The sequence below is a fragment of the Cladophialophora yegresii genome (assembly GCF_000585515.1).
Source record: "Cladophialophora yegresii CBS 114405 chromosome Unknown aczIN-supercont1.2, whole genome shotgun sequence".
NCBI classification, from domain to species: domain Eukaryota; kingdom Fungi; phylum Ascomycota; class Eurotiomycetes; order Chaetothyriales; family Herpotrichiellaceae; genus Cladophialophora; species Cladophialophora yegresii.
In genome coordinates this window covers 486,907-504,120 of record NW_006913046.1, presented here as the reverse complement: position 1 = coordinate 504,120, position 17,214 = coordinate 486,907, and the positions used below count along the sequence as shown (strand labels likewise).

At 54.0% G+C, this 17,214-nt stretch overlaps 7 protein-coding genes across 7 annotated transcripts; 4 read left to right on the top strand and 3 right to left on the bottom strand.

The window, feature by feature from the left end:
• Window positions 1-66: 66 nt before the first annotated feature.
• Window positions 67-2,093, top strand: A1O7_02097 (uncharacterized protein; the record flags this gene model as incomplete). Its single annotated transcript, XM_007756132.1, has 6 exons — window positions 67-355; window positions 412-697; window positions 749-1,077; window positions 1,136-1,367; window positions 1,421-1,489; window positions 1,541-2,093. The coding sequence occupies 6 exons, from the start codon at window positions 67-69 to the stop codon at window positions 2,091-2,093; spliced, it is 1,758 nt and encodes a 585-aa protein (XP_007754322.1).
• Window positions 2,094-2,671: 578 nt separating this feature from the next.
• A1O7_02096 (4-aminobutyrate aminotransferase) lies at window positions 2,672-4,012 on the top strand (the record flags this gene model as incomplete). The annotated part of the gene is made up of 1 exon (XM_007756131.1): window positions 2,672-4,012. One exon carries the CDS (start codon window positions 2,672-2,674, stop codon window positions 4,010-4,012), a length of 1,341 nt encoding a protein of 446 aa, XP_007754321.1.
• A 285-nt stretch (window positions 4,013-4,297) lies between these two features.
• A1O7_02095 (uncharacterized protein) lies at window positions 4,298-6,393 on the bottom strand (the record flags this gene model as incomplete). Its single annotated transcript, XM_007756130.1, has 3 exons — window positions 4,298-5,698; window positions 5,750-5,860; window positions 6,013-6,393. 3 exons carry the CDS (start codon window positions 6,391-6,393, stop codon window positions 4,298-4,300), a joined length of 1,893 nt encoding a protein of 630 aa, XP_007754320.1.
• Window positions 6,394-7,046: 653 nt separating this feature from the next.
• On the top strand, window positions 7,047-7,834 carry A1O7_02094 (uncharacterized protein; the record flags this gene model as incomplete). The annotated part of the gene is made up of 2 exons (XM_007756129.1): window positions 7,047-7,219; window positions 7,276-7,834. 2 exons carry the CDS (start codon window positions 7,047-7,049, stop codon window positions 7,832-7,834), a joined length of 732 nt encoding a protein of 243 aa, XP_007754319.1.
• A 1,098-nt stretch (window positions 7,835-8,932) lies between these two features.
• On the top strand, window positions 8,933-9,269 carry A1O7_02093 (uncharacterized protein; the record flags this gene model as incomplete). Its single annotated transcript, XM_007756128.1, has 2 exons — window positions 8,933-9,066; window positions 9,119-9,269. 2 exons carry the CDS (start codon window positions 8,933-8,935, stop codon window positions 9,267-9,269), a joined length of 285 nt encoding a protein of 94 aa, XP_007754318.1.
• Window positions 9,270-10,630: 1,361 nt separating this feature from the next.
• On the bottom strand, window positions 10,631-11,260 carry A1O7_02092 (uncharacterized protein; the record flags this gene model as incomplete). The annotated part of the gene is made up of 1 exon (XM_007756127.1): window positions 10,631-11,260. One exon carries the CDS (start codon window positions 11,258-11,260, stop codon window positions 10,631-10,633), a length of 630 nt encoding a protein of 209 aa, XP_007754317.1.
• Window positions 11,261-11,965: 705 nt separating this feature from the next.
• Window positions 11,966-14,274, bottom strand: A1O7_02091 (uncharacterized protein; the record flags this gene model as incomplete). Its single annotated transcript, XM_007756126.1, has 3 exons — window positions 11,966-13,038; window positions 13,086-13,442; window positions 13,521-14,274. 3 exons carry the CDS (start codon window positions 14,272-14,274, stop codon window positions 11,966-11,968), a joined length of 2,184 nt encoding a protein of 727 aa, XP_007754316.1.
• Between the last annotated feature and the right edge of the window lie 2,940 nt (window positions 14,275-17,214).

The window sequence follows — 17,214 nt, the reverse complement described above, 5'->3', positions numbered from 1 at the left end:
CCCAGCTTTCTCGCTTCTCTGACATTTTCAGTTTGCACGTGTAGAGAACGTGTCTAGCCAGCAAACATGGCCGAAAAGGACATCTCACAGACCACTGAGGTGATCGAAAATGCCGCTCTCGCCGATGAACGTGAGCGTCAGAGGCAACATGCTGCGGAGTTCGAACCTCCTGCGCTACACGTTCAGGAGCTCAACGAGGCCGAGCATATCAACCTGAGCTGGCGATCATGGCTCGTCGTCTTCGTCACCTGCTTCGCCATTATGGCTCAAGTCTTTGTGGTCGTGGCGGCCGGGTCCGTCATTGCATTTATCATTCGAGATCTTGGCGGTGCTCCGATAGCTGGCTGGATTATTCGTGAGTCAGAACCGGAGGTAGCTGAGTGATTATTCCGGCTAACCGCTGCTTGACAGAGGGCCCTCTACTCATGCAGTCTGTGCTGTCGCCAATTGTGGGTCGACTGAGCGATGTCCTGGACCGCAAATGGCTGGCCTCAATCCCTCCATTGATCGCGTTTGCAGGAGCTGTCATTTCAGCCAAAGCAACCTCAATGTCCATGCTGATTGGAGGCGGTATCCTAATCGGGACAACCCTGAGCACCATTGCCATTGTCCAAGCCATTCCGAGCGAGGTCTTGCCGCTGAAGTACAGAGCGCTTGCCAATGGCTTCGCTTTCATGGGAGGTGCGATAGGCGGACTGTAGGCTAAACCCTCCAGGCCTTGACCTCGTATATTGCTAACACATTATAGCGTTGGAGGTCTTGGAGCGGGCGGCGTCACGAATGCAAGTCCAGACGGCTGGCGGGACATCTTCTGGATGCAGGCAGCATTCCATCTGGCGACCTTCCTGGGCCTTTTCTTCTTCTACCACCCCACACGACGCTCCGATTACCCTAAGATGTCCTTCAGGCAGTATGTTTGGGCCATTGATCCTATTGGGTCTTCCCTCTTCGTCGTGGCATGCACCCTTCTTCTGCTCGCGCTGGACTGGGCGGGTGGTGCCTACGAATGGTCGGACGCCCATGTTGCTGCTCCGTTAGGCATTGGTTGTGGTTTCCTGGTCCTCTTTTGCCTTTACGGTATGAAACGGTCCCTTGGGCAGCTTTCCTTCTTCCATTGTGCTAACGTTACTTTCAGAGTGGAAAGGTCGAGACGACGGCATCGTGGCTCACGTCTTCTTTAAGGGGTCCCCCAACTTCGCCTTGTCTGTCTTCTCCTTCGCAGTCGAAGGATGGATCTTCTACTCGGCGGTGAACAGCGTGACACCTCAAATTGTGCTGAATCTCGGTTTCCAAACCGACGCGTGGAAGATCTCCATCCGCCAACTGTCCTACAGTCTGGTCACCTTGGTCGCGTCTATCCCGATAACGTGAGTGGTGCACCAAATGTGAGCGCTTTGCAATAGCTGACAAGCTCGCACAGGTTATACGCAACCAAGTACAAGGATCTCAAGACTCCGTTGATCGTCACTTTCACAGTGTTCCTCGTCGTGTGAGTCATATCGTCTCCCCTCGAGCCTGGCTTTACTGACATGGAAACCAGCTGCATCCTCTACTCAACCGTCAGACCCAGCTGGAACCAGGCGCAATACGGTATCAACGTGCTCTCAGGCATTGGTCAATCTGGTCCACTCACCCTCATCGTGGCTCTGATCCAATTCACGGCTCCTCACGCCTTCCTCTCCACCGCAACTGGTCTGGGATTCTCCGCTCGTGCCATCGGTGGCGCATTTGGATCGGCTGTCCTCGATGCCATCATCAATGGAAAGCTGAAGTCGTATCCAGCCAAGGTTGGCGGTGCCGCCATCGAAGCCGGTCTGCCCGCATCATCTGTCCCTGCGTTGCTCACGGCACTATCCTCCGGAGCTGGGCTTACGGACGTACCGGGAATCAACGCTACGATTATTGAACAGACCATGGATGCCAGCCACTGGGCATATGCTCGTGCGTACCGCATGGCCTGGGCGAGCATTATCCCCTTTGTGGTGCTTGCTCTCGTGGGAGTCTGGTTCTTGAAAGGAGTGAAGGAGCTGATGACTGAAAAGGTCGAGGCAACGGTTGAGCATGTTAACCAGGCTGACCAGGAGAAAGCTTAGTACCGGGCAACAAGCCGAGATGCGTTCTTCTGAGCATGAACTGACCAAGTAGACGAAGGTAGAAATATACTTCACCAGAGGCCGCATCTACTGTGTAAATCGGCCTCACGGTCCATCCTCTCCACAAGCATACCATCATGTTCAGATAACGGGTCTTTGCAAGCGAGGGTCTGGGCAAAGCACCGCACCTTGCTTGTCTGCGATACATGGCTGCTAGCTGTTCATGAAGCTCGCTAAGGTCAAAGATAAGCAACAGACATTCCACCGACAAAGCTTGCACCTCGATCCCGGTAACAACCCACCAATGACGTAGCGCATAAACGTAATCAGCACCGCCGTACGAGGAATTCAGATCCGCCATGATGTACTGCAGGGCCCAAGCTTGACGAACTTCTAATTTCTCCTCGACGTCCCAGAAACTCTTGACCGGTCACAGTTACAGACAGGCACACGCAAGCACCAAGCAGGGGTGGTGTCGAAGGCAGTTCTCCGTATTCACGAGCTCGTCCCCGAGTGAGCTCAAATACATACACGCCAGACGGTAGCAGAAGATCCTGGCTGTTTGCACCACCACCACAATGTCCATCCGCAACCTCGCCGAGTTCGGCACCCGCCACGTCGCCCGCGGCATCGGCCGGCTCGCCACCGAAGTCATCGAGTCCGGCAGCGGCTCGTACGTGACGATGGCGTCGGGCCGAAAGATGCTCGACTTCACCTGCGGCATCGGCGTCGCGAACCTCGGCCACTGCCACCCGGGCGTGACGCGGGCCGCCCAAACGCAAGCCGCCAAGGTGGTGCACGCGCAAGTCAACATCGCCTTCCAGCGGCCCTACCTCGAACTGATCGAGCAGTTGATCCCACTGATGCCCGATCCTAGCCTCGACACGTTCTTCTTCTGGAACTCGGGCAGCGAGGCCGTCGAGGCCGCCGTCAAGTTAGCCCGCCACGCGACGAAGCGGCAGAACATCATCGTCATGCAGGGCTCCTACCACGGCCGCACGATGGGCACCATGGCCATGACGCGCTCCAAGACGGTCTACTCCGCGGGCTTTGCGCCGCTGATGGGCGGCGTGTTTGCCGTGCCCTTCCCGGACTGTGCGCACTGCGCCATCTCCTCGCATACGGGGGGGAAATGTAACCACCAAAATTGCTGCATGGACCCCGTCACGCAGCTGGAGTTGCTTCTGCAGCGCGAGTCCGCGCCGTCAGACACCGCGGCGATCGTGATCGAGCCCGTGCTGGGCGAGGGCGGCTACGTCCCCGTACCCAAAGGGTATCTCGAGCGTGTGCGGGCTATATGCGACAAGCACGGCATTTTGCTGGTCGCGGACGAGGTGCAGAGCGGCTTCGGGCGCACGGGCAAGATGTTCGCCGTCGAGCACTGGGGCGTGCGGCCGGACGTGCTCGTCATGGCCAAGGGCATCGCGAACGGGTTCCCCCTAAGCGGCATCGCTAGCCGCAAGGAGCTGATGGACACCCAGCCCCCCGGGTCCATGGGCGGGACGTACGGCGGCAACGCGGTCTCCTGCGCCGCGGGCATCGCTGTGGCCAAGGCGTTTCGTGAGGAAAAGGTCCTCGAGAACGTCAACGCGCGGGGGGAAGAAATGGCAGCCATGTTGCGTGACGCCAAGCAGAAGTTCCCCCACCTCGTGTATGATGTGCGTGGGCTGGGACTCATGCAGGCGATGGAGTTTGTCGGCGGACACGGGTACGCGAGTAAAGTCCAGGCCAAGTGTATGGAGAAGGACATGTTGATCTTGACGACGAGTATCTATGATACGCTGAGGTTTATTCCGCCGTTGAACATTACCAAGGAGGATATGAGTAAGGGGTTGAGTATCTTGGGGCAGGCCATTGAGGAGGTCGCGGCTGGGGCCAAGCCAAAGGAAACGGGGACAAGGGGGCATGCGCCGGAGTGATATGGCAAGCAAGCACTTGTATTACGCAGCATGTGATCATTTCAGTTGACTGACGGGCCACAACGTCGAGCAGCGTGGCTCAGAATCGGCGTGCGGCTAGAAAAGGCACGCTTGCTTGCTGTATAAATAACACTGCCTATATCACTAGTAACTCGATCTGTCATGCTCGGTGATGTACCCAGGGTATAGGCTTGTAGTTCAAAACTTCCGCGCACAGTGTCCAAGTTCACTGCTGCAGGCCGCATCACAGTCCCATGCCAAGTGGCTCCAGTGCTCGCTTTTCTTTCACTTCGCTGGTGCATTGGTCTCGATCCCCCCATAGGCCTTGCTCTTGTCCAACATGGTCCACGGCGCAAACGCGTTCTTGCTGTTCTTCAGCACGGGTTTCAATTCCGGGAAATGACGGCCGAGGACATCCTTCATGGTGCTGTTCTGCACCCACGCTAGCCCCTCTTTGGTGTACATGTCTGCGTTCCACTGGCCGGCGATGAATCTGTCACTCTTGAGACGACGCGATGCCATAAGTATGAAAATTCTGAACGCCGTATCGGAGAAGCCGAAGCCCTTGGGAAGAGGTTCGGAATGACTGCCGATCAGGGTGTCGACGAGTTCGATGTCCCCGTTGTACGCGTCGGACAACTCCGCTGCGAGGGCTTTATTGCCGCCTGTGAGTTCCTCGAAGGTCTTCATGGCAGGCATGCGCAATAGGCGGCGAAATTGGTTGTACCGAGGCACGCCACGTTCGCGGTCGCGGACAATGTCGACGGTGCCCATGTCGCGGGTGAAATTGTCGGTTGGCACCTTCAAGTTCCGCAAGAAGGCCGGGTAGTTGTTGTTCGTGATCGCGCCGGGGTAGTTGATGCCGAAGGAGTAGAAGGCGTCGGCGAAGCTGAGTTCCTCGGGTGGGTCGAGCGGGTCTTGTGCCTTTGTGAAGAGCATGTCTTCCACAGGGATGGTCTTGCGATGGTGGCCATCATGGGCATCAAAGAAGGCAATCTTGTCCGGAACGAGCGAGTGCATGCGGTACACGGAGACGAACTCCTCGGTCAGGGAATAAGGTACGCCCTGGTGATCGACACCGCTACCGGGTATACCACTGACGACCTCGCTGGTCTTGGAGATACGGCCGAGTAATTTGGTCAGTTTCTCGCCGACCAGACCCCACCAATTCGCATTCATGGCGATCTGGAGCGTTGGGTGCCCTAGGATAGCAGGCGTCCATTCCACGGTGTGGATCTTGGCCATGAGCGCGCAGTTGACCAGCCGGGCTTTGTCGAAGATTTGGTCGCCTGTCCAGTCTGGGTAGCTGCGGCGCAGCATGTCGCAGATGGAATTGTGCTCCAGTGCGAACAGGGTGTGCAAGATCTCCATGCCTATCCACCAGTTGTTGTTGAACCCGGTCTTTGGCAACCCGTTCTCGTCGCGAGGAAGGAACTGCTCGCGGCCGTCTTTGGTGAGCGTCAGCTTTCCGTCGCTGTCCATGTTGCGCAATGATTGTGTAACGGCTTCGCTGGAGCCGTAAATCTGGGAGCTATCCCACCAGGCCGTGTTGAGATTCTTGTAACCGGGAGATTTATGGTCGGTGTCGCTGATGATCTCATCCGGTCCCGTCTTGTCAAGCTGCATCGGCTTGCCGCCTTGCCATGAATCTCCAGGAGGGAGCTCGATGTTGTACATCTCATCGGTCTGTCTTGTGTCAGCTTGATGGCCAGCATCACCCGACAAGTGTCGCCTTACGGTATCGTGATTGAACCAATCGTGAGTCTGAAACTGAATCCACGCCGCCGCCAACAAATTCAGAGTTGTAGCGGGGATGAACCTGTCTCGTTTCATGAAACGTTCGCTCAGCTGGTATTACCAACATCGTGCTGTCAGCTTGGTTTCTTGCCATAGAGCCATCTACAGCTTTTGGGGTCCACGGCTAGCAATGGATTTGCGCAGACATCAAAGCTCGATATCATTCACCTGGAACCAGGCCAACGACTCCCTGTTGAACTTACCATTCTCGGGTTCGGGTTCCATAGGTCCTCTTCGTGCGGCTTTGGGCAGAAGGCTCTGGGGAAGTTCCGGCCAAAGCGCATGCCGGTGCAGCCCATCAGCGGCATCTCCGTGGAATTGAACTTGCCATCAGAGTTGCGCGCCTTTTCGAAGCGTGTGCTGGTCATGGGGCATGTCGCCTGTGTGCCTTGAAAGGTACCATCAGGGTAGGTATCGTGCAGATTGTACTGTCGGAGCTCGACGCGCAAAGCCTCCAGATTCAAAGCCCCGATCAAGCTGGGAAGTTTGTGCCATGGGATGAACCTATTGACGAAATGGAACAGGGCGATGTTCAAGCGGTCGAAAAGGCCGGCCTTGTAGCTTGGTCGAACTGCTTCGTCCATGGCTGCGGTAATTGAGGATGTTCTGGCGAGATCGTGCGCCGAGACACCATGATGAGAGACACGGTCGGTTGAGATATGTTAAAGAGGCAGCGCTTATCACATGTTCGTGCCATAGCGGCTCAGCTGCTTGAGTCGACGCCCTATGCAACGATCCTGCTTCCTTATGGGTGCAGATGTGACATGGTGAATAGCGCTCATCGCATTGGTGAAATCGGGAAGTCGACTGCTGCGAGTTTCCGTGGACGATCCGTTTAGTCCAAGCCACCATTAGAAATTCCGCGAGGCTGACTGGCTCGGCAGCGTCAGGCAGGCACCAGGCAGTCAGCTCTTCTGCAGTCACCCATCAGCTTTCGTATTAGGCCCTCAGCTCATGTGCGTTTGCACTGATTACGACCCCGCAAATGGTTGCCTCTTCAAGGAAGCTGCTGCGCATGCTGTGTAGCAGATCTACACCAGGAATGAAACCGGAGTGGCTTAGTCGGGTGCGAGCTGAGAAGAATCTATACGAGTCGCATGTGACAGACCGTTGAGGATGAGTTCAAAATTGTTCATGTTGAGCCAGCATTACCGACAGATCGCGCCCTGAGAAGCGCTCACAACAACCTCGCGGCAGCCCTCGCTATTACTTCCCTGCACTCCCGCTGTAATCCATCATGCAGTTAACTCTCACCAGCATTGTCAAGACGGCCGTGACAGGAGGGTATCTGGATAAGACGTCTCAAGCGAAACTCGCGAACAATGCAGATGATCACACGTACATCAAGGGGGATCCTGAGCATCGGGGACCATGTCCGGGGCTGAATGCGTTGGCAAATCAAGGCTGGCTGTAACTCAACTCCGAGAGAGAGTCCAGGGAAACCTACTGACTGGTGTGCATTACAGACCACGAGACGGGAGAAACCTCACCATTCCTCAAGTCCAACACGCGCTAGAGACTGCTTTGCACATGGACTGGTTTGCCGCAGCGTCGCTCTGTAGCAGTCTTCCTCCTCTTCTCCGCAAAGACGGCACCTTCGACCTGGTAGACACGCGGCGGCACAACGTCATCGAGCACGACTCCTCATTCACGCGCCTCGATTTCCACCAAGGGGACAATTATACCTTTCAGCCAGATATGCTGCAAGCCATGCTCGACGACGCAGACGGCGGGCCCATCACCCACCGATCGCTGGCCAAGACCTTTATTCGGCGAGACAAAGAGAGTCGCGCAGCAGGAGCCCCGAAATTACCTCTGAACTTGTGGTTTGTCCGGGTCTTGCAGGCTGTCGGTGCTGTAAACACTGCTCAAACGGGTGGCATTCTGACAAAGGAAGTGGCATATGCCATCTTCGCTGAGGAGAGGTTTCCCGAAGTGGTGCTTGAGAACAAAAAGAAAAGAACTGTCTTCACCTTGCTGGGAAACGCACTTGCGATGATGCGCTATGTCATCTTTGGACCGTAGACGGTTAGGACATCCAAAACTGCGCAGGCGATTGAGTTAGCTTTATGACGAAGCTGGCGTCAATGGGTTCTTGTAGCCCGGGGTGATATCCCTCTGTTCCCTAGAAGCGTGTCTGTCAATGCCGGAAACCATCTTGAGATAACACTAATCTACCATAGAGTATTGGTACTCGGGAAAGCTGACGCAATGCGAACTGACTGACACCGATCTATTTAACTTTGAAGGTACCCCTCCCGTGTTGCCGGAATGGAAAATTGTTGACGCGTCCGAGGCGCGTCGGCAGCGCATGCGAACGCCGGCAATGTTCAAATGTAATTTCCCGCCATCTCCACCTTGAATCACTTTTCTTTTCTCTCCTGTTTCTCGTGATTCGCACCGTCTCCGCATCAGCCCAATCAATAGTCGATTCTTGCATCCTCGTAAATGCCACTTCCCGCTGCCAGCATTATCGCAATCCGGTAAGGAGATTATCGCTTCGAGCGGGACATGGCATCCACTACCATGATTGGCGGTCCCGGGCCCCATCCGAACGCCTACCGGTTCCCAACAGGGAAGAGCCTAGCCATCGGATGGATCGCCACAAGGCCACGCGACACTGTGATCAACGATAAGGCTTGACGAGGCTCTTGGGAAAGCGCTGGGCAACCATGGAAGAAATGAAGCAAATCCGGTTGTGGAACCTCAAGCCTCCTGAATGCGGAAATCCAAACTGCTTGTCCGGCTGCAGGACCCGGCTTTGCTTTCCAGCATCTATACCAGCTCTTTCCTTCCATCTTTCCTGAATCCTGCCCGCCGAGGATGTGAGTGAGTCGTTGCTGCTTCTTTTGCCCGCTGCCACAGGCTTTACCGCTGTCGTCCCAGATCTGTTGCACTTCACTCCTTCGTGCTTCAGTATCGTCCACTCATTTTTGTGTCACACGTTGCTTGCTGTGCTTCTGTGCGTCTCTTTTTATCTCGAAACACTGGCGACAACCCTTCAATCTCTCCGATTGAGATACAGATACCCGACAACCGAACTTCCTTAAACCCTTGGACGCCAGAACACTCGAGAACGATCTCTCAAGCATAGAGCACTGCTGGATTTGTTGGGTGTCGGCAATGGCGGCCGTTCAAGATCCGGCATTCTGGAAGCGATTTTCGGTTGCCGTACACCAGCAAGATGAAGAGAAGGCAAACATGTCGGATGGCGGGTCCTTGTCGACTGTATCGTCGAGGCCGCAGTTGAAACATACGTAAGTTGGGGTGTGACTGATCGCGAGTGGCATGCTGACGCACATGCCGCAGGGGATCGTGGCTTGAACGAAATCGAAAGAAACAACGTCGCACTCGAATCTTTGGCTGGCTTATTGCATTCGGATTCCTCATCGTCATCGCTGCCATTGTTCTCGCCTTGCTGTGGTTCTCGAAGGTCGGACCCTTCAAGGACAGGTCGTGACACGGCGCGATCGCTGGATACAGTATCATTATCACAGCCTTGTGGCCACATACACTAGGCACGCCGACCCATGCCGAGGAAGCAGAAATCCATACAGCTATACACTTACCGCCGACATCTTATCACGTATCAACCTGGCTATACGGAGTACCCACGCCCACCACAAAGCGCCGCCTCCTCACCCGGCCAAGCTCTCTCGCAGCCATCATATGTCAGCGAGCTCCAACCAAGCCAGCCGTTACAAGAACAGCTTGTGGATGGGGGATATCTGTACATTGCTTGACTTGTACATTGTCCATCTCAAAGGAAGCAGGACTCCACGAGCCGAAGCACCGAATGGATGCAGAAACCGCTTGGACTATCACGAAGATCACGAGAAACATGTCTACCGAAAGCCGGGAGGCACATTTGCCCCTTGCCGGCCTTTCAGGATACCAATAGACTGAACGCTAGACTTTGGTACCTACAGAATCGAATGATTCAAAATGGATCCATTGAGACATTTATTTTCTACCGGCTCCGAGTTAATGCGCTTGTTGTGATTCCAGCACTACGTCGGCCTGTCATCAACGATGAAGGTGCAGTCTTCGAACTACTTTTCGGCCTGTGGCAGTCTTCAAGCTGTTTGTTTCCTGCCTAATAGTCCCTGCTCGAGACAAGGCCACGACGTGATCCACCAGCTAGATCCCTCGTTCCTATCTTACACTACTGCCGCGTTAAAGGTGACACTCCCGATACAAGGCCAAGTGGCTGGAAAGATTCGTGCTGGACTCATGTCCATGCCGGAACTGGCAGACCAGAAATTCAATGAATTGGCTGCTCTCTTGGCGTTGAATTGCTCGCGGTCCGGTCTCAGTGAATGGCTGCAAGATACGCTACCAACTCAAGGCCTCATCTCCATCTTCGGTATCTGTCCAGTGACTGTAAGATAGGTATCAGGGCTTCACCTCCCTTTGCCACCATCTCTCAGGTGCCGCAAAGTGAGTTGCGTGTGCGTCTGACTTCACGTCCCTTTCCTCTCTCTGGCAGGTATTGCCAATTGGGTTTGCGTATGCGTATGCGGATGCGTCTGGCAGGAGTAGGACCAGCGGGCGTGGCAAGTTCTCAAATGTCGCAGCCTGCCTTGAGCTTCGATGTCGATTCCCGCTGCGCCTGCTCGACGTCTTCCGGGGACGAATGCTTCATGAGAACGACCCATACTGTATGCATGTAGACGTCGGGCTTGCGCTAATTCCAAATCCCACGAAGCGTCTCTTACCAGTGCAATGACGTTGGTCTTTTCTTCATTGTGCACCAGATGGTGGTATTCGAGCTGTTTCTCAGCCTCGGCCGGACCTCCTCCGGCGGGCTTCCGCCTCCCTCTAGTATCTCTTCCTCGTCGGCTCCGGGCTCGGACTCCTCGACATGCTCCTCTCATCCCTCCCCCGCTCCTTGAGCCACTTCTTGGTACTCAGTTCCAGCTCGCGCTCCAATTCCGGGGATGGCTCCTTTCTGTGGATGAAGTTGCAGAACCCGCCCCTCACGCACCCCTCGCCACTGTTCAGCCGACAGCACGCCTCACGGAAATCCGTCACGGGACTCAACTCGCAGTAGATCGGCCGCGCCGCGTACCAGCGGGAATTCAACGCGTCGCACGCCGCCTGCGCCGAGTCCTCGTACTTGAACCGCGCGTACACGTTGCCGATGAGGTGGTCGTTGTTGTTGTCGCACACCACGACCTCCTCGAGCTCGCCGTACTTGCACATCTCGCACCAAAAGTCCTCGTAGAAGGCGTCAAAGTGGTTCTGGAGCTGGGACGCGTTCATCTTGTTCTTCGGGTCGTAGGCCGGGTTCTGGTACAGGTTCGGCAGCAGGATCGTCTGGCTGTACGAGGGTTTGACGTGTTTGCGGGAGCAGCGGTCGCCGTGCCGGCAGGCGCCGATCTTGTAGTAGAAGGAGCAGTTGACCTTGTCTTGTTCCGTGCCGAAGATGGAGGCGAGGTAGTTGGCCATTGTGGCGCGGGTGAGATTGCGAGCGGCTAAGGTGAAGGGATGTGAGTTCGTCTGTGGGAATTCGGACTGTGAGAATTAGTGGTCGAGTATTCTCGTATCGTGTTGTTCACGCGCGCAGATTTGTGGCCTTGGTATCTTGATGAGGAATGGATGGGAGTTGGATAATTGTCGAAGTTTATGGGGACAAACACGGCGAAGAAATGCGCCTGGGGGCTGCGGCTGGCAGCTTTCACGTGATGACTTGGACTTAGAAATCTCGCTTCCAGAATTTTCCTTGGCAGGCCACAAACCGGTGCTGCGTGGTGATTGGTCCCCCTTTCGTCTCCCCAGGATTTCTCTGATGTACACAGCTATGACAGCAATCGGGGCCACAGTAACTACTGACGATGATGGGGGCACCGATTACAGAGTGGTATGTATCACAGTATCATAGTCACGACACTGGCGTTCGATTCATTTCTACCTGCGTCGAATCTACCATGAGCGGGTTTTACAGGTCGTTTTCGCAAAGAGAGACGAGTCGGGATACTCTCTCGATATTCATGATTCGTGCAAATCGGCTATATCGTTTTTCCCTTGGGACCCTCGATCGATCACGACGCAAGCCGAGAACACCCCGTAACTTGCTTCGGGTCCACAGTCACACTCCGTCTTCCCTCATGCAACTTGCATCTCGCACTCAGAGGAAAGAATCCGCTTCCCACCTCATCCGAAGATACTGCTGAAACTCGACACCTGCGCCGACCCTCCCGTACTGGTTATGGAGGGGGAAACACTCTTCGCTCCACCATTTCCGTAGAACACGATTGTCGTGTGGTTGACTCCCAGATCACCATCCCACTGTACAGTTGCAGTCTGCGATTCGGTCGAACTGCTCAACGTGATATTCACCACTTCAGCCCCGTTGTAGTAAGGAAACACGTACGTGCCGAAGTTGTAGCTTGGGAATGCCTCGATTGTCAGACTGGGCGCCCAGTTCTTTGTCCACTTGTTGTTGCCCTGGTAAATGTCGCCCTTGACGACGAGGGAGCCTTCACGCACGTACACAGGGGAGAACTCCCACTCCAATGTCACGTTCGTCGAAGAGCCGCCTTGGTAAACTTCCGTCTTGTTGTGGTATTCCAGATAGGCGCGGTCGGTGTACACGGACACAGTGTCATTAGGGAAATAGACTGTGCGACGGCCGCCCTCTTGCACTATTGGAGCAACGAAGAAGCTGTCCCCAAAGTAATATGCATCCGGTGTGTCGAGAACCTTCTGATCATTGGGGGCTTCGAGGAAGAGGGCACGCATGACGGGCACGCCGGTCAAACTGGCTTGATATGTGAAGGATTTGATGTACGGGAGGAGGGCGTGGTGTTCGTTTGCAGTGGATTTCAGGATCGAGACGAGGCGTGATGGATACGGGGGGTACCACGGGGTATGATTCGTGCCGACCATGATTTCGTAGACAGGGGAGTAAGCTGAGAAGTGCATCCAGCGGGCCCAGACCTCCGGTGTAGGTTGGTCGGCCACCAGGTTAGGGGAGCGGACGTAGCCTCCCGTATCTGACGACCAGGTTGAGAACCCGAGTAACCCTGCGCGAATGCCCGACGCAATGCTATATTGGAGTCCGGTGAAGTTGGCGTGAGAATCACCATTCCATATATTTGTCAGAGCACGAGAGCGATCGACAGCTGACCGAGCGAAGTTGTAGAACCCGTTCTTGCCCCATTTAGTGGCCATAGAAGTCTCACAGATTTGTTCAAACAGTTGCATCTGAATGTTTTGTTCCCACACTGTGCTTCGTTAGTCTGCCTCCGTGTCGGATGTGGTGTGAACTTACCTGGCATCTCTCCCTCTTCGCCGCGGTCAATTTTGTAACCCTTGACGCCAACTGAGGGAAAGTATGACAGCTTCTGCAAGAAGTAATCATACGCCGCTGGTATGGAGAGGTTAAGCGCGGGACCCAGAAAGAACTCCGGATTGATGCCCGGGAAGAGCCATCCATTGGCGGCCGACACATTGAAAAGCTCGTTATGCCAGAAGGCACGGTTCGCCACCCACACTTGAAAGTCAAAGCCCCAGGAAGAGAGATTGGCGATGAATTGTTCGGGAGTTGGGTAGTATTTCGGGTCGAAGTCAAAGTTCCCGAATGAATAGTTTCCTGTGCCGTAGGGGCGGTCGGCGAAGAAGGATGAAGCTGCTTTTTGTTAGTTCGTGCGGACGAGAAAGATGCAGCCAAGAGTCTCAGCTTGGGCATGAGTCAGGGACGTCTTACCGTGAATCTGGTTGTAGTAGAGGTGATCGATCACGTCATAGTAGTTCTCTTGAGCATTGCTAACATCGCCATGAAAGTCGGTCTCGAAGTTATCAGACCAGAACGTCGGGCCGTATCCCGAGTCTGGAGGCATCGTGATCCGTGCTGACAGACCGGTGTATGTCTCGATGATTGACTTGTAGTCACCAGGAGCGGTTGGCAGGATGATGTAGTAAACCAAACTGCTCGTATTGAAGATGAACTGCGCTTGACTAGGGCTGAACTGGAACGAGCCCATATCCAGAGTGTCGGCATACACGCCATAACCCTCGCTGCTGTAGAATGTCGGAGCTCGTGCATTGTCCCAGTTCGACCCTGGCATATTCCCAGCACCTTTGAGGTCAAAGGAGATGCCGTTATTGGTGAGCGAATCATTCCATGGATATTCCCAGACGCCATAGAAATTTTCGTTTGGCCCTGCTGCAAATTGTGCTCCCGTGAACGCAGCCGTCGAGTTGTACTGGATCTTCACGACGTTTGGCTGAATAATTGACCAGTCGATGATGCCTCCGCTGTTGGCGACCGCGCCATCGCTGGATGCGGACACTGGCACGGCTGTTGTGTTCAATGGGCCAGTGAGTACGGCTTTGTTGTTGACGATGATGCCTTGGCTGGTAATAGTGAGTGCAAAGGGATTTGTGGTAGAGACCTTGACGTCGATAGTCCCCAGACTTGAGCCCAACAGGCTGAATGCGAAGACTAGCGATGTCCACATATTGACGACAGGTTATGTGTTTTGAATTGTGTCTGCGCCCGGAAGGCCTCCAGTTTCACCATGGTGGCCTTAAGCTCGAGGCGGAGATGGAGCTTTTACTGTACTTCCCAGCATGGGAATCATTGCACCGAACCGCCGAAGCGTTGTTGGAGCTGCCCTTCGGTCGGTGTCTGTTCCTGAGCATCTCCTCCATGGTTATGAATATAGGCTGATTCACGACCAGCAACTATGCCGGAAGGAGTATTGAAGCTGCATAATAAAGACAAGCTCGAGAGCTTGAGGGAAGGTCGAAGCTAAATCTGCTTGATGACATCTTGATTGCGGGTCGGATTGCGGAGGGATTCCCCGCATGAAGCGGAGCTTAGCCCAGTGACGCGGATCGTTACCGGCACTTCAGAAGGAGAGAAGGACGATGCAAGGAACGGACTCTGCGTCTGCGGAGAGAAGCGGGAGGGGATGTGTCCACAGTTTTCCTGGGGAATAAGGAGGATGGATCGGATACAGGTTTCGGGCACAGAAATGTGTTCCTAGTCAGGTGTAGATTCGTATTCTTTCTCTGCCACGAGGCTGAACAATATCTCGCGAACCTAGAGCGGGAAAGGTTATCCTTAATTTGTAATGAATGGCAGAGAAGGCGTAGCAAAGAACACATCGATACACTAATTAGTCCGTAGCAGTTCTCGAGCCTGGAAATGAATTGGCATGCTAGTGAGAAGAGCTTGTAAGTGTCCGGGGGTTAGTCCAATCTTGACAGTTAGACGCACTCTGCTGGCCTGTGGCGAGGAAGAGGAAAAGATGCTAACTTCAACATCTTCCATGAGGTTGAGATGAAGAAGATTACCACCGACGGAATCAGTGTGTGGGCAATGAGGAGCACAGCTTCATGACATATCCTGCACTTCCAGTTTGCATCCAGTCATTGCCTTTGGGAGGTTTCAGCACCAACTTGGGTGTTGTTCAGGGTGTGGCACTAGCAGCCAAGTGCGCAACACGGCCAACACCACACACTCACAACTGCCTTCTCGCAACACCCAGGCACAAAAAGTCGAAATCCAACTCGACCTGCTGCAAAAAGTGCAAAAACTATGCCCAGAAGCTGGGTTTTGCAGGTTCTAGGTTAGGGAAACTGATTGAAGCCGTTTTTTCCGCTGACAAGATTTACCTGCTACTGAGGGGTCTTCCGGCTACTTCGTTCAGAACTGTATCTTCTTGCATTGACCATTTTTCCCGAAATCGAAGCGTGCCGTCGTAGACAGGCCCTCCCCAAGGATTGATCCCCAGTACTTCGTTAGATCGCGGAGTGGTTGCGGAAGATGACAGAACTGTGAAGTCCTATGACTTCGGAGGTCAACCCGGGTTCACTGCACTTGTCTTCTGATTGTTGTGAGTTTTTCTGCTCGACCGGGTTATATTCCCAATTTTTTTCCCCAGGGATATTCACTGGAGCGGACTCGGAGAAAGTTATCTCCGTACGCAACAGAGTGAAATTTTCTTCAGCGTCGACACCCTACCCTCGAACGAAAGGAAACCTCACCATACTGTTAACTCATTCCAAAGCGTTCTGAGGTTCTGTATCAATGGACCGCATCATTCGAAAGATACGCACACCCCTGGCTGCGGGCTTTGGAAGCTTCGACAATGGAGCGTGGTATGGTGCCGGCTGGGAATGAACAGATGTGCCTCCGGGTAGGTTGCCAGAGACTTTGACGAGGCGAGAAATATTTGGGGAGTCGAAGATGAACAGTATGAATGAAGGATCGAAAGAGGAGTCTTATTTTCATCTGGTGAGTATGCACTGTTCACTGCGACTATTCAAGGGGTTGGGCATGAATAGGTTCACATAGCAAATGACAAGCAAACAGTAAGTGAAAGGAACAGCAGTGAAACAAGAACGAAGGTGACGATCAGGTAAAGTTCTCCAAGGTGCCAAGAGGAGTACGTAAAGGAATGTCTGATTCGATTTATGGTTGGTGGCTGGGCCCCAAATAGAGTTGGCGGAGCTGTCCGACTCCTTTGTCATCCACCAGAAAGACCTCTCCCTGGCCGGATAATTTCGTTCTCGATACCGTCCGAGCAACAGCGTACCAGCAATATTACTTGTTGGTGTAGGCAAACACTCTTGGGGTTCTCGTCGACTCATTTCCCAGACATCAGTGGACCGAAGGAAACTCCAGGTCGCCGGGAGTACCGACAAGTCGGAAGGGCTTTCATGCTCACTCACACGCCGTTCAAGTCGTGGCTCACAACCTTAACACTGAATCAACAAGCGGCAGAGGTAACCCGAAAGGATCCTGGGTCTTCTGTGATCAGGCAGCGATGACCAGAGGTGATCTCGGGTCTTCTCTGATCAGATGTATCTTGAGTCGAACAGCTTACCGCCACATGGAGATGAACGTCTTGATGAAGACGTCCTTCCTACGAACAATGCCGTCGAAGCTCCGCTTCATGCTGTCTTTCTTGCAGCAAGGCTGCCGCTCGCAGGCAATCCACCGCTTTTGAAGGCATTCTATGTGGCCTCTGCCATAGATTGAGTTGGGTTGCAAAAGTACCTGTCTGCGGAGTACTCCTCCGTGCTCTCTTGTAAAGTCTTTGCCAAGCTGCTTTTGAGCGATGTGGAGAGCGTTGCAAGGTGTCAATAGGATTGTCGATCTCGTCCTTGGGGTGAATCAAGCTCGGCCTCTGCTACTTACAGTTTCTCTTCGTAGAGGAGGCACTAAAAGTGCTGGATTCCTTCGACTCTCCCTTGTGAACGTCGAGGGATGTGCGAGTAGTGTGATGGCTGACGGCCAAAGCGCCTGCCCATGGTTGGCATTTGTGAGTATCTACAAGTCTATTGTTTCTGGCTTGAGTATAGAAACGTCAGATATGAGGCGAGATCAAGATCGAGACTTTCATTGAAAACACGCATCGGACGTCTTTGAACCTCGATGGCAATGTTCT